At 39.9% G+C, this 13738-nt stretch overlaps 2 protein-coding genes across 2 annotated transcripts in view; one reads left to right on the forward strand and one right to left on the reverse strand.

The window, feature by feature from the left end:
• LOC310937244 (A-type potassium channel modulatory protein DPP6-like) overlaps window positions 1–1002 on the forward strand; it is a gene marked incomplete at its 5' end in the record, with an annotated part of 222330 nt that extends 221328 nt beyond the window's left edge. The window contains one exon of the mRNA XM_083901474.1: window positions 652–1002. Within this exon, the coding sequence (XP_083757600.1) occupies window positions 652–801 (150 nt within the window). The 3' untranslated portion in view covers window positions 802–1002. The remainder of the gene's footprint in view (window positions 1–651) is intronic.
• Window positions 1003–3804: 2802 nt separating this feature from the next.
• Window positions 3805–13125, reverse strand: LOC310937245 (gamma-glutamyl hydrolase-like; the record flags this gene model as incomplete). Its single annotated transcript, XM_083901475.1, has 15 exons — window positions 13005–13125; window positions 12137–12245; window positions 11987–12037; window positions 11778–11862; window positions 11566–11704; window positions 10457–10563; window positions 10276–10366; window positions 8617–8751; window positions 8409–8508; window positions 5998–6082; window positions 5770–5908; window positions 4455–4561; window positions 4271–4361; window positions 4036–4170; window positions 3805–3926 (listed from the first exon to the last, which is right to left on the reverse strand). Exons 1-15 carry the CDS (start codon window positions 13090–13092, stop codon window positions 3805–3807), a joined length of 1584 nt encoding a protein of 527 aa, XP_083757601.1. The 5' UTR covers window positions 13093–13125.
• Between the last annotated feature and the right edge of the window lie 613 nt (window positions 13126–13738).

Here is a 13738-nt window from a genome sequence, read left to right on the forward strand (position 1 = left end):
CGAGATCTCTGAAAAAACCCGGTCCGGTTACGTAAACACCGGTTCTCCGGAACAGCAGATCCTCCTGCTCCGGGCACTAGTCCGGGCACATCCGGTTGCGTACATTGAACCGCAGAAGAAGAACAACGTCCGTTGTGGAGGTGTTTCACGAGCGACAGTGTCTTCTGACTCTGGGTCTGACTCCGGGTCAAAGTCATAAAAGGGACTGCGGCGGGGAGTCGTGAAGAAGCTATTTTTAAACATTGTTGAATATGTCACTTCCGGGTACTGGCCAATCACAGTTGGGAAGCCGGGGTGAGAGAGTTGAGTCTCAAATATCGCGGCTGGGGAAACAGCGTCAGAAAAGAGGATTTCTATCGGCTCGTTTACAGCAACAAGGAGGTTTTTGACCATAAAAACAAGTTAATGTATGTAAGTAGACCTCCATAACTAACATATATGTGCAACAGGACCACTCTATGTGAGCTTTAATAGATTTATTTTGCATCATAAATGTGTTTTTAATGTGAAGTATACATCATTCCAATTCAAAACAAACACTTGTACTACCCCTGGGCTACACTGGACCTTTAATTACCTTGACTATGACTCTTCACCACATCAGATGTTCCACCATTGGACGTACTCACCTGGTTTCTTTGCGTTTTACAGATCTACCCAGACGAAGGCCACTTCATTCACAGTGAAGCAACGCGGCAGCACCTCAGTCAGTCCCTGGTGAACTTCTTCGAGGAATGCTTCAGGCTACCAGAGAGAGTGTTTGAGGAGGCTCTGGAGGAAGAGAGCGAAGACGAGGGTTAGCTTTTGGCCTTGTAGGTCTCCCATGGCCCCAAAGTCTCCCCCACCTATACAGTCATATAACCACAACACTGGCGCCCCAACTGTCCCCCAAATGCTACTCGCGTCCTTCTCTTTCCATTCATTTTGGTTTTTGCATTTCCCCCCCCCCGACCCCTCACCACGTCGAACCAGAGACTGCTCTTCCAGCAGACGACGGATCTACGTCGCGTCCATCCGTCCTCCCTCATGTTGTGCCCCCGAGTTTGAATTCAAAAATGGCCCTGCAGGGGGCCGACGAAGACCGATGACTTGACCTGATGTCGTGGAATATACCGATCGATTAAAACAACAAGCAAGTCTTCATCTCAGCCCCAATGGACCAGCTCCTCAAAAAGCAGGAAGTGTCTGCTCTCACACAAGACTTTGACGCTGTGAGGAGGAGACGGAACCTCCGCACAGCGCAGAACTCGTGGGCTCTTGTAAATTTTCTGAAAAAATCGGACGCCTGGTGAAAAAACGCCCGGTCGGCGGAGTTTCTACGGCGTGTCTGAAAAGCGTGTGCATACGAGAAATGTTACTATTTTCTAAAGTTGTGAAGAACTTTCCATGTTGGACTGTGGTTGTGTCTGTTGTTCTTACCGTATGTAAAATAGCACACAAGACGTTTCCTCACTCGGCGATTACGATTTCCGTTTTTTTTCCTTTCAGGTATTCGTGTGTTTGCCCCCGACGTTGGTTTCATCGCGCTGCCTCATCTGTGCGTTTCAGAATTCTCTGAAGTGGCAGGGAAAGAAAAAGGCTTATTTAAAAAGGTTTCGTTGGCGTCCATTTTTTTTCATCGGTTTTAACAAATGTTCTTCAAAAACAGAAGCATTAACTTTTCAGTCACCGTGCCTTACTTTGTCAGAAAACATCCTGCTGTGGGACTAGAAGTTGGACTCTTAAGGAACAATAAGATCATTTTCGGAGATTTTTAATACCACTAATTTCTGTCATGATAAATATGAAGTAACAGCCAACTAGCTTAGCATAAAGACCACACTAAAGCTAGTTTAGCTTTGTCTAAAGGTAGACCTAGCTCCTCTCAGCCTCCGGTTTAATGATAGTGTAATAAGTACATTGACTTTAATGTATTTTTTGGGCAAATGCATTGATCGAATCACACTGGACTATCTTTTTTTTAATCCCTGCAACCATTGGAAACAAAATGTATTGCTCTTTTTCCTCATTTACCTAAGTTTTCACAAGCTAGTCTGAATAGTAAGACTAGCATGTAGCATGCCAATGTGCTAAAGCTAATTTAGCTTGATCTAAAGGTAGAAAAACCTGCCAAATGGCTCCTCTTCACCTCTGGTTAAATGGGTATGTCGACTTACTGTTTAAAACTTAATTTATTTTTGTAGCCAATTTATTCATCTTTTTTTAAACATTATTATCTCACTGGACTAGCTTTTTAAATCCCTGCAACTATTGGAGACAAATGTTTTGCTCTTTTTCCTCATTTACCTAAATGTTTACAAGCTAGTCTGCATAGTAAGACTAGCATGTAGCATGCCAATGAGCTCAGCGCTGAGACTGTGCTAAAGCTAATTTAGCTTTATCTAAAGGTAGAAAAACCTGCCAAATGACTCCTCTTCACCTCTGGTTAAATGGGAGTGTAACTCAGTATGTTGACTTACTGTTTTAAACTTTATTTTTGGAGCCAATTTATTCATCTTTTTTAAATATTATTATCTCACTGGACTAGCTTTTTAAATCCCTGCAACCGTTGAAATCGAATATTTCAAGTATTACTCTTTTTCCTCATTTACCTACATTTTCACAAGCTAGTCTGAGAAGTACGGCTAGCATGTAGCATGCCAATGAGCTCAGCATTGACACTGCGCTAAAGCTAGTTTAGCTTTGTCCGAAGGTAGTAAAGTATATTTGGGCTCAAACTCACGTGCTAGTCTTTATGCTAAGCAAAGCGACACTAGCTCATTAACGGCTGTGATTTAATATTTATTTTAGAAGCGTTTGGTGTCAACAAGAAGGGGAACAAAGTACATTTCCCACATCGTTTAGCGCTACAGTTTCACAAGCTAACTCTCGGTGCCGAAACAGTAAAGGAGATTTTTAGAAGCGTCAGACAAAAACTGTAACATTCTCTGATACCAAATGAAGACGTGTACATAAACTGCATGCATCGTTGCTTAAAGAAAGTGGAGAAAGTGACTGTGATGTCAGCGATTACACGGCCAAAGGCAGGGAGCTGTCAAAAGTAGCGCCACCTCCTGGGTATTTATGCATTTGTAGATAAAATATGGAAAACACGTCGTGTTAGCTTCAGTCACGGAAAAGCCGCGGGAGCACATGCAGTAATAGAAAATGAATTCCTGAGGCACACGTTTGGTTCTCAAGTCATTCTTTTTTTCTTCTTTTGTCATTTGTTTCAGCGCATGGTGAGAACTCATTGGCATCATTATCCCCGATCAGGTCCACATGGTGATTTTTGACATCTTGAATGTTCCTTACTTGACTGCATACAACTACATTTCCGGTAGTATTCGTGATTGAGAACCCAGTCTCGTCCGCTTGATGTGTAAATGTTATTCAAATATCATTTTATTCTAAAAAAAAAAAAAAAGATTAAAAAAAAATAATAATAATAATATTACCTGGGTGTTATTTGTGCATAAAGCATTTTGGAAATGACATTTGACTTTTCATTTCAGTTCTCTTGTTGCTGTCCTTGACTTGAGTTGAAAGTGGACTTTTTAATATGCCATTGGCGACGTTGAACTTTCTTGCCTGTGGTTGAGGACTTTTTCGCAGATGCTTAACTTTGTTATCCAAAGCATAGGAGTTTAACAGCAAATTGTGGCATGAAGGTACATGTTAGAATAAAAAAAATAGATATTTTATCAGCCTTACGTGTTTTTGTGGATTCTTTATTTTTTTTTAGCCGATAGGAGGCAGCGGAACACGCTGCAACACTGAACATTTTACAACTGTCATATTAACACGATGATGTTTTCAGCATTATCAGCAAACATAATAGGTTTGCTCAAAGCCAGACACAGACCCAGTGTACACAGGAGAGTAGTTGTATATCAGCTCTTTCCTCTCCTCCTCCTCTGATTCAAATCTGTGGAAGTTCTTCCTGGCTGCAGCAGCAGGGAGAGAGAAAACAACACCAGACATAAACGTCAAGAAAACGCTCTTTGTTATAAAGAAGCACCAAAAAAAACCAAAACAATGTAGAACTCCTCGTACCTTCGCCAACAAAGAACTCTGCCATCAGGAACGTGGTCTCGACCGCTGACGGAGTGTGTGCAATAGCAGGCTTTGACCATTCAAAGGCATTTTTTTCTGGGTGCCACTGAAGCGCATAAACGGGGTAATCATACGCTGCAGACACGTGGATAAAGAATATGCCCAATTTAACGTTGGATGTTTTGTTTTATCTGGAACGGGAGCGGACACACGAGATTGCGGCGTTAAAACTGACCTTCCATCGTGGACACAAACTCGACTTCTCCGTCCGTATTCGTGGTCAGAACTTTGTAGAACGTCTTCAGTTTCTCATTTGAGTTGAAAGTCTAAAAAGAAAGAAGAGGAAGGTTTTACGATCTTTGACGGTCGTGAGACGGACGATACTTCCGCTGTCATCGTCGCGGTAACGAGTGACTCACAGATAACGCCAGGCTCAACTTGTGCCCGTGTTGTGACAGCGGCTCAGAAGCCAAGTCTTTCATGAGTTCGTCTGAGAAGCCCCTGAACATCGGGCTTTCTTTGGCATCTAGGAGATGAGCAATAATGTTAGCATGTTAGCATTTATACTGTAGTAATATTAGGGCCCGAGCACGAACGGCAGGGGCCGAAAACGGCTCCTGGCACAACCTTGGGCGAGGAACCTATCGTTATCCTTCAAATTAAAGCGGAAACTGGGCCGGAAGTTCCAATTAAACGCTGTTTTTTAGTGTGTATCTGCGTCATTACCTTGTTTAAGAAGCCCTGAAGTTTTGAACCAAACAGTTTTCAGCCACTGCTGAGAACACTGTGTTTTATTGTAATCTCGGGCTCAGCGAGATCTCTGAAAATCCAGTTATAGTTACGTAAACAGCGGTTCTCCGGAACAGCCGATCGTCCTGCTCCGGGCACTAGTCCGGGCACATCCGGTTGCGTACATTGAACCGCAGAAGAAGAATAACGTCCGTTGTGGAGGCGTTTCACGAGCGACAGTGTCTTCTGACTCTGGGTCTGACTCCGGGTCAAAGTCATAAAAGGGACTGCGGCGGGGAGTCGTGAAGAAGCTATTTTTAAACACTGTTAAAACAATGTTTTGATAATGAGGAGCAGTGCATCCACCGTTCCAGAGGGGGGAGCTGCGCTTCTGAGAGCGGGTGTGCTGAATATGTCACTTCTGGGTACTGGCCAATCACAAGACAGTCTGTCTTCTCAGGCGAGATTTATGTCTGAAACATCGCGGCTGACAAGTTCTTCAAAAAGGACAGATTTCTATCGGCTCGTTTACAGCAACTAGGAGGTTTTTGACCATAAAAACAAGTTAATATATGTAAGTAGACCTCCATAACTAACATATATGTGCAACAGGACCACTCTATGTGACCTTTAATAATATATCTGTGGCTTTTTTGAGGAGATTTTTGAGATTGACGAGCATAAAAACTCCCGTGTGTTGCGCAAGGGCTCTATAGCGCCCCCCCCAAGGTGAGGCAAAACTGCGGTCCACCAAATTTCCCGAAACTTGGTGGGAAGACGAACAAAGAATTCGACCGTAACCATGGCCTCAACACAACAGGAAGTCAGCCATTTTGAATTTTGGCGTCCATTTTTTGCACCTTATGTACATGAGCGCGTTCGTCGTACTGACATAAAAGAAGCGCCAATTTGTACTAGTTTAAATGATGTTAGCATTGAAACGTGTGGTAGTCCATTCAGAGCGCTTACATAGCTTTAACTTAAGAATTAAGACGAAAGCCGTACCGTCAGTGAAGGTCAGAGGCAATAACACGCCTTTCGTGTTGGTCACGATCAGCAAGTCTTCTCCACTTGTTAAATAAGACAGCATTTGGAATCCCAGACAGGTGGCCCACACGGGGAAATAGTCGCCTTTCTTGTTCGCCTGAAACGCCACAGACCGTACGAAACCTTGAACAACATTAACAAAGTCAAATTTCAAGCGGGGTAACTTGACAAAAGTGGTAAATTTACCTCGATAGCAAGCTCATAAAAGATCTTTGCAGACCGTGCGTGAGCAGATGATATGTGACAGACTGGTCCGCCTGGTAAGAGGACCCTGAGCAAGATGTACAGGGAGAAAAAAGAAAAGATGTTCAAATTCTGCCTCTGTTTGGTCTTTGTTAACAGAATATTGTGTCCGGCTCTGTCAGGCAAAACTATCAGACCTGACAAAGTGGACAAGAAGCATTTCTTTTGAGAGGACGGCAAAGAAAAGGTGGGATTAGTAAGGAGGAAGTGAGGTTCAGCTGTGAAGACAATGGCTCTGTCCCAATACCTCCCCTAACCCTACATTTTTCCCCTAACCCTACATTTTGCGCGTTCACAATCCAGTGTGTTGATCCAGAACACCCACACACACACACACACACACACACAAACAAATACTTCTGCAGTCACACTGGCAGACACACAAAATAATGACAACTTCAGACAGACAGCACACCAAAAAACTTACATTACCTGTGCGACAACATCCATCTGTCACGTAAAAGGCCCATGGCAAAACAAGCACTAACACACATGCTTGCAATGTGTCAGTCAGGACACAGGGTGGTGTTTTACTCTTTATTAATTTATTAACAGCTGCAGAGAGATATGTGTGTGTGTGTGTGTGTGTGTGTGTGTGTGTGTGTTCTTGTACTTGCGGCATACTGAGGACCAGTGAGGGTTTTTAACCAACAAAGTGAGGTCATTTTTATGGAGTGAGGACATTTTGGCCGGTCCTCACTTTGTTTTCATTGAAATCACTTCCTTAGGTTAATATAAGATGCTATACCCAATTTGTCAAAAAAAATAAATAAATCACATTTTGGACATAGTATAGTATGACTTTTTTGTAAAATTTTGGAACAAAAATTTTTGTTCAACTTTATCTTTCAAATTTTGGACGATATAGCATAAGTATGATGTTTTTGTAAAATTTTGGACCAAAAATTAAAAAAAATCGAAAAAGTTTTCCAGCCTCAGTTAAGGTCAGTGTTCATGACTCAACCACAGGAAAGAGAGTTTTTGGAGCGGCCCGAGTCAAAGTTTGGACTTTAGTCCGACTGAGATGCTCGGCGCTCGGAAACGATCCAACGTGGCTGAATTAAAACAATTCTGCAAAGAGGAAAATTCCTCCGCAGCGATGTGAAAAGGTGCCAACAGCTCCTGGCACCAAGTGTGAGGAACCGGTTGTTCCTGTTGAGATCTGAGACTTGTGGGGCACGAACCCGCTCGTAGCCTCAGGGCTCTATAGCGCCCCCCAGATGTCGGGCAATTTGGAGTTTGTGTTGGACTCACTCTGAAGTTTCTTGGAGATTTTTTGGGGAACTTTTGGCCAAAATTGCGTTAAATGCAACATTTTAGGATTTTTTTTTTCTATTGTGTCTAAGTCGCACATAGTTGTTCCAATTAACGTGCCATATGTAAGAATGTGGCCAAAAACAGTTACTACATTCAAATTCAAAACACCGAGGTCTTTTAGGTTTCGTTTTCTGACGTAACTGGCAACCTGTGGTTGCTCGGCAGCTGATACTCTACTGACTGCAATGATTGGTAGACGGCGGTAGGTGGCGCCACATGACGCCAAAACATGATTTCAAAAATTTGCAGTCTGCAAAATATATTTTTTAATGCGAATATTTTGTCTGTACTGTTGTTGTTGGTGAGTTCAGTTTGTTATATGAACATTATTCCTGAGTCTCTGTGACATATTAGGAGGATTTTATGGCCAGTTGCTTTAGATTTATTACATAATGCACCTTTAAATCATCACTTAAAAACTGCATTCTGTGTTTACTTGGGTTATCTCTGTCTATATATATATAGTTTGATAATCTGAAATATTTAAGTGTGACAGACATGCAGGAAAAATAAGAACTCATACAAAAACAACTAATAATTGAGACAGAAGCTTAGTTTTCTGTTTTGCAATCATTTATTTGAGATTGTTGTTCATTTCACAGCAGAATTCAGACATAAGAAACAATAATACCCGAGTGTAATTTGTGCGTAAAAACTTTTTTTGGATAAATTACATTGGACAGTACATTCACTCCAGTTCTCCTGGAACCTGTTGACTGTCACATTATTAGCAGCAGAAGCACATATTTGTCCTGAAAGTTCTACATAAACACAGACCATTTAAAGGTCGTGGGGGAACCCAACTGTTTCTCCAGGATCTCCGACTCCACCTTTAACTTTTAAGGCAGCCGTTGTTGCACAAAGTGACTGAGAAAGCGATAAAAAAAAAAAAAACACCTTCATTAAATCTCATTACTCACCCGTCGTTCACATTAAAAGGGATTAAAAGAGCAGCAAAATCAACTGGACGTGGAATCATCACGACACCAGTGAGGTCGTCCGGCACCAGGTCTGTTTATCAGAATAAATAGATTTGCTCAAAGGGACTCGGGTTATCTGTGTACACGGGAGAGAAGTTGTAGATCAGCGCTTTCCTCTCCTCGTCCTTCGATTCAAACGAGTGGAAGTTCTTCCTGGCTGCAGCCGGGAGAGAAAAGACACAAAACAATACAATATACACATATATATATACATATATATACACATATACAGTATAATCCCATTATGCAGATACTGATTTTTCACCTTCGTTGACGAAGAACTCTGCGATGTAGAACGTGGTCTTGACCGCTGATCGGGTGTGAGGAATAAACTCCTTCCTCCATTCAAATGCGTTTTTTTCTGCGTGCCACTGCGTCGCATATATGGGGTAATCGTACGCTGCAGAGAGCGAGGAAAACAGAGAGAAAGAGAAAGAGAGTGTGTTCATTTAAACCATTGGTTCTCAAAGTGCGGCCCGTGGGCCAATGGCGGCCCGCAGAAACATTTCTGGCGGCCCCGCAATGAATTACAGTTGATAGTTTTGATCCAGGAGCTACTAAGCTTGTTAAATGTTTATTGGACATTACTGGATACAGACCAATAAGTGTAAACTGTACAACTGTATTTACTATGTCATCAAATTTTGGACGACATAGTGACACAGTATAGTATGACGTTTTTGTCAAATTTTGGCATTTAAATTTTTTTTCCCAGAAAATGTTCACATTTTGGACGACATAGTATAGTATGACGTTTTTGTCAAATTTTGGAACAAATTTTTTTTTGAAAAAAATTGTCAAATTTGGGACGACATAGTATTGCACAACATTTTTGTTAAATTTTTTCCCAAAACATTTTTTCCCAAAAATTTTTAAAATTTTGAATGATATAGTATAGTATGACATCTTGTCAAATTTTAGACCAAATTTTTTTTTGAAAAAAATTGTCAAATTTGGGACGACATAGTATTGCACAACATTTTTGTTAAATTTTTTCCCAAAACATTTTTTCCCAAAATTTTTTACAATTTTGAATGACATAGTATAGTATGACATCTTGTCAAATTTTGGACCAAATTTTTTTTTGAAAAAAATTGTCAAATTTGGGACGACATAGTATTGCACAACATTTTTGTTAAATTTTTTCCCAAAACATTTTTTCCCAAAAAATTTTAAAATGTTGAATGATATAGTATAGTATGACATCTTGTCAAATTTTAGACCAAATTTTTTTTGAAAAAAAATGTCAAATTTGGGACGACATAGTATTGCACAACGTTTTTGTTAAATTTTGGACCAAAAACTTTTTTCCCAAAATTTTTTAAAATTTTGAATGACATAGTATAGTATGACGTTTTTGTCAAATTTTGGACCAAATTTTTTTTGAAAAAAATTGTCAAATTTGGGACGACATAGTATTGCACAACATTTTTGTTAAATTTTTCCCAAAATTTTTTAAAATTTTGAATGACATAGTATAGCATGACATCTTGTCAAATTTTGGACCAAATTTTTTTTGAAAAAAATTGTCAAATTTGGGACGACATAGTATTGCACAACGTTTTTGTTAAATTTTGGACCAAAAACTTTTTTCCCAAAAAATTGTAAAATTTTGAATGACATAGTATAGTATGACATCTTGTAAAATTTTGGACCAAATGTTTTTGGAAAAAAATTGTCAAATTTGGGACCAAAAACTTTTTTCCCCAAATGTAGTATAGTATGTCCGTTTTGTCAAATTTTGGACGCCATAGTTATTACAAATGGGATTTCTTACAGTTTTTTTCTTTTTTTTTCCCTTTGGCGGCCCTCAGTCCAATGTTGGGTTCCTAAATTGGCCCTCGGGTATCAAAACTTTGAGAACCCCTGATTTAAACGGTAAACTTCGTGTCTCTGTGAAGGTGCCGCGCCGAGTCACGTTTACCTTCCATCGTTGAAACAAACTCCACTTGTCCGTCCGTGTTGGTGGAGAGAACTTTGTAGAACTTCTTCAGCTCCTCGTTGGTGTTGTACGTCTGAAACGAGACGGACGAAGGCGACCGTGAGTAAACAATAAAAACACAAACGTATGAGACGTCTTCTCAGCGATGGATGGACGGTCTCACCAACAACGCCAGGCTCCACTTGTGTATGTTGGCCGTCAGCGGCTCAGACGCGAGTTTTCCCATGAGATCGGCTGGGAATCCGCTGAACAGGCGACTGTCATTGGCTTCTGGAGATGGAACAAATAAAGCATCATCAAACGCTACCGTTCAAAAGTTTGGGCACACTTAGGAATGTCCTTATTTTTGAAGGAAAAGCACTTTTTTCAATGAATCCAACATTAAATGAATCAGAAATACACTCTATACATTGTTAATGTGGTAAACGACAGTTTTTTAATGGAATACGTACATAGGCGTATAGAGGCCCATTTCCAGTGTTCTAATAATAATAATAACTTTATTTATAAAGCACTTTTCATACATTTACAAGTTTAAAAACAACCCATCCCGCACCACAGCACATACGCACACACAAATGCAGGCACATGAACACACACACACACTCATACACACATATAAACAAGATCTACGAAACATTGGTACATTGTGTTTGCTAATGGCGTTAGAAGGCTATTGGATGATTAGAAAACCCTTGAAAACCTTCGTGCAATGATGTTAGCACAGCTGAAAACTGTTTTGCTGGTTCTTTATTTTGAATAAAAAAATCATTATTTCTAATTTTGTCAATGTCCTGACTATATTTTCTATTAATTTTGGGTTGTGTGTGAATTTGAGCAGTAAAATAAAACACAACATCCATCCATCTGTGTGTCCGATTAGCAATTTTATTAGACTCACAATGTTTACCAAACGCTTTCCCACTATTCATTTCCAAACTCTACTTGGTTTAATATGCTTTTTTTACGTGACTATAGCTCCTCCTCCTCCTCCTCAACGTGGGCGGAGTCATCCCAGCACGGCTGCATTAAGCGACGACCTGTGACGTTGTTTTACACGCGACACAAACTCGTGACTCGGTTGTTTTCGGTGTCACCGAGTCATTAGAATCATGTGATTTAAAAAGATTTGCTCACAGAATGAGTTAAATGTTGATATTTTTTGACATTTCTTTGAATAACTCATATTTAAAGGGGTTTTTAATCAGTTTTTAACTGATCTACAGTTCGATATCGAAAAATGTGGGTTTATCAATAAGTCATCATACGTACCGCCAGTGAAGTTGAGAGGCAACGACACGTTGCGAGTGTCGGTCAACGTCAGTAAAGCCTTCCCACTGGTGAAATAAACCAGCTCCTCAAACCCAAGACAGGTGCCCCACACGGGGAAATAGTCGCCCTTTGTGTTCGCCTGAAACGTTCAGAGTCAACGTCAACGTTCTTTTCAACTTAGTCATTTAAAGAAAAGAAGAATCCAAACGTACCTCGATAGCGTGCTCATAAAAGGCCTGTGCAGCTCTTTGATAGCCTGATGAGTAGAGGCTGGCGCTTCCACCGGGGAAAAGAACCCTAAACCAAACAAAGACACACATGACGTGAGCTTTTAACGCTCGTTAATCCCCTCAAAAATGATTCTCTATAGTCGGATCTTTATGTTAACTGTTTGACTTTGCATTGCGACACATTTATTTACCCGTTGATGGAGTTGAAGAGGGTCTTGTACTCCTCCTGGGTTCTGTTTATCCTGCAGAGATGCAAACATGGGGGGGGGGTCAGGAGGGGTGTACGCGTGTTACACAAGCCTCTCGTTTGTGATGATAGCGATAGTCAAATAATAACTCACATGATAGGAACAACCCTTGCTCCTGCTGACTCCAGGGTCTTCACATACGAGGCAGCGATGTAGGACGCGTGGTTGGGTTCGAGTGATTTCTTTTCTTGAGCTATTATACCTTTGAAAATAATAACAACAAAAACAGAGCAGTTTCAACACTTCCTGCTTATAATAAATAATGAAAAGACAACTGCAAAATGATCCGTTTCTCTGATTTTACTATTTAGAACTACGTGTTTGAATAAAATGAACATTTCTGACATTTCTCCCAAAATCCAAATAAAAACATTGTCATTTAGAGCCTTTATTTGCAAAAAAAATGACAATTATTAAAAGAGGTTTGACGTTCAAATGCACCTAGTGGTTAAAATCTAAGGTTATGTCTTACTTTTTGTTTTTACAGACAAATGTACATGTGAACAACAGACAGAAGAACCTTCTGAGAACGTTGTCCAGAGGTTTGAATGATTGTAGTTTAACTAGCTTAATTACTTTTTATTTAATTTTTTAATTATTATTATTTTTCAAAAAAACAACAGAGGGAGGAACCTTCGGGGAACATTCCCACAACTAAAAGAACTAGCTAGCGTCATTCATTTCTTTACATACCATTATAAAAAAAGTTTGCTAAATTCGCTTTTAGGTTAAAATTTAAAGTTATCTCGCTTCCTTTCTTTTCTGTCTTATTTTAAACACAGATAACAGAGGGAGGAACCTTCTGAGAAGCAGATTTATGGAACTCCTGCCGTGAAAACACGACCGGGTCACGCTGTGGTGGAACCTTCATCCACACTTTTAAAGTTCCTACATAGCCGTTAACTATCAGTGAATAACAACAACAACACAACACCACGTAAACTACGTAACGTTACGTTACCGATGATCGGTCTGTCGTTCGTCAGAGTCGGCGCTGACGAAGTTGACGGAAAACACAAAAAGGAAACGAAAAAGACGAGCGTGAACATGTTGTTTTTAACGTAGTCTCCAGTCTAAGTCTCAGGACTAGCTCTGTTTCTAACCGGAAGCGCGACTTTTTATTATCGCCGTCTTTACCGGTTCAGCGTTTGACACTTCCGAGAATCCTTCAAAATAAAAGTACGCGTCACGTCGAATAGAAAATCGTGTCGTCGTTGTATTTTTCTTTCATCTCTGGAGAATAAAAGTCACATGATTATTATTGAAAACATTAGCAACATCTTTTGGAACAGCATCACCACATTATCATAACATATGTAATAGTAATAATATGAATAATTAATCATAATATTACGACTTTTTTCTCGGAATTTCATTTTTTTTTCTCATCATATGACTTTTTTGACATTACAACTTTTCTCTTGTAATATGACTGTAATATAACGATTTTATTCTGAAAAGAAAATAACCTGACCAAATCAATTTGACAAAATGAATGAATAAATACAATTATACTGAAATGTGTGCAACCAGCATCCAAATTTGTATTTTTTACATTTATTTTGAAGTCCAGTGGAAATAAAAAATAATATCCCAAGGATGGAATAATCAAGCACTTAAAAATGAAGACACAAATTCAAAATGCAGACCTGTTAATACTTTATTTTCTGTGCACGACAGCCACATTTATTACAG

This window comes from Microchirus variegatus (genome assembly GCF_963457635.1).
Source record: "Microchirus variegatus genome assembly, chromosome: 15".
NCBI lineage: Eukaryota > Metazoa > Chordata > Actinopteri > Pleuronectiformes > Soleidae > Microchirus > Microchirus variegatus.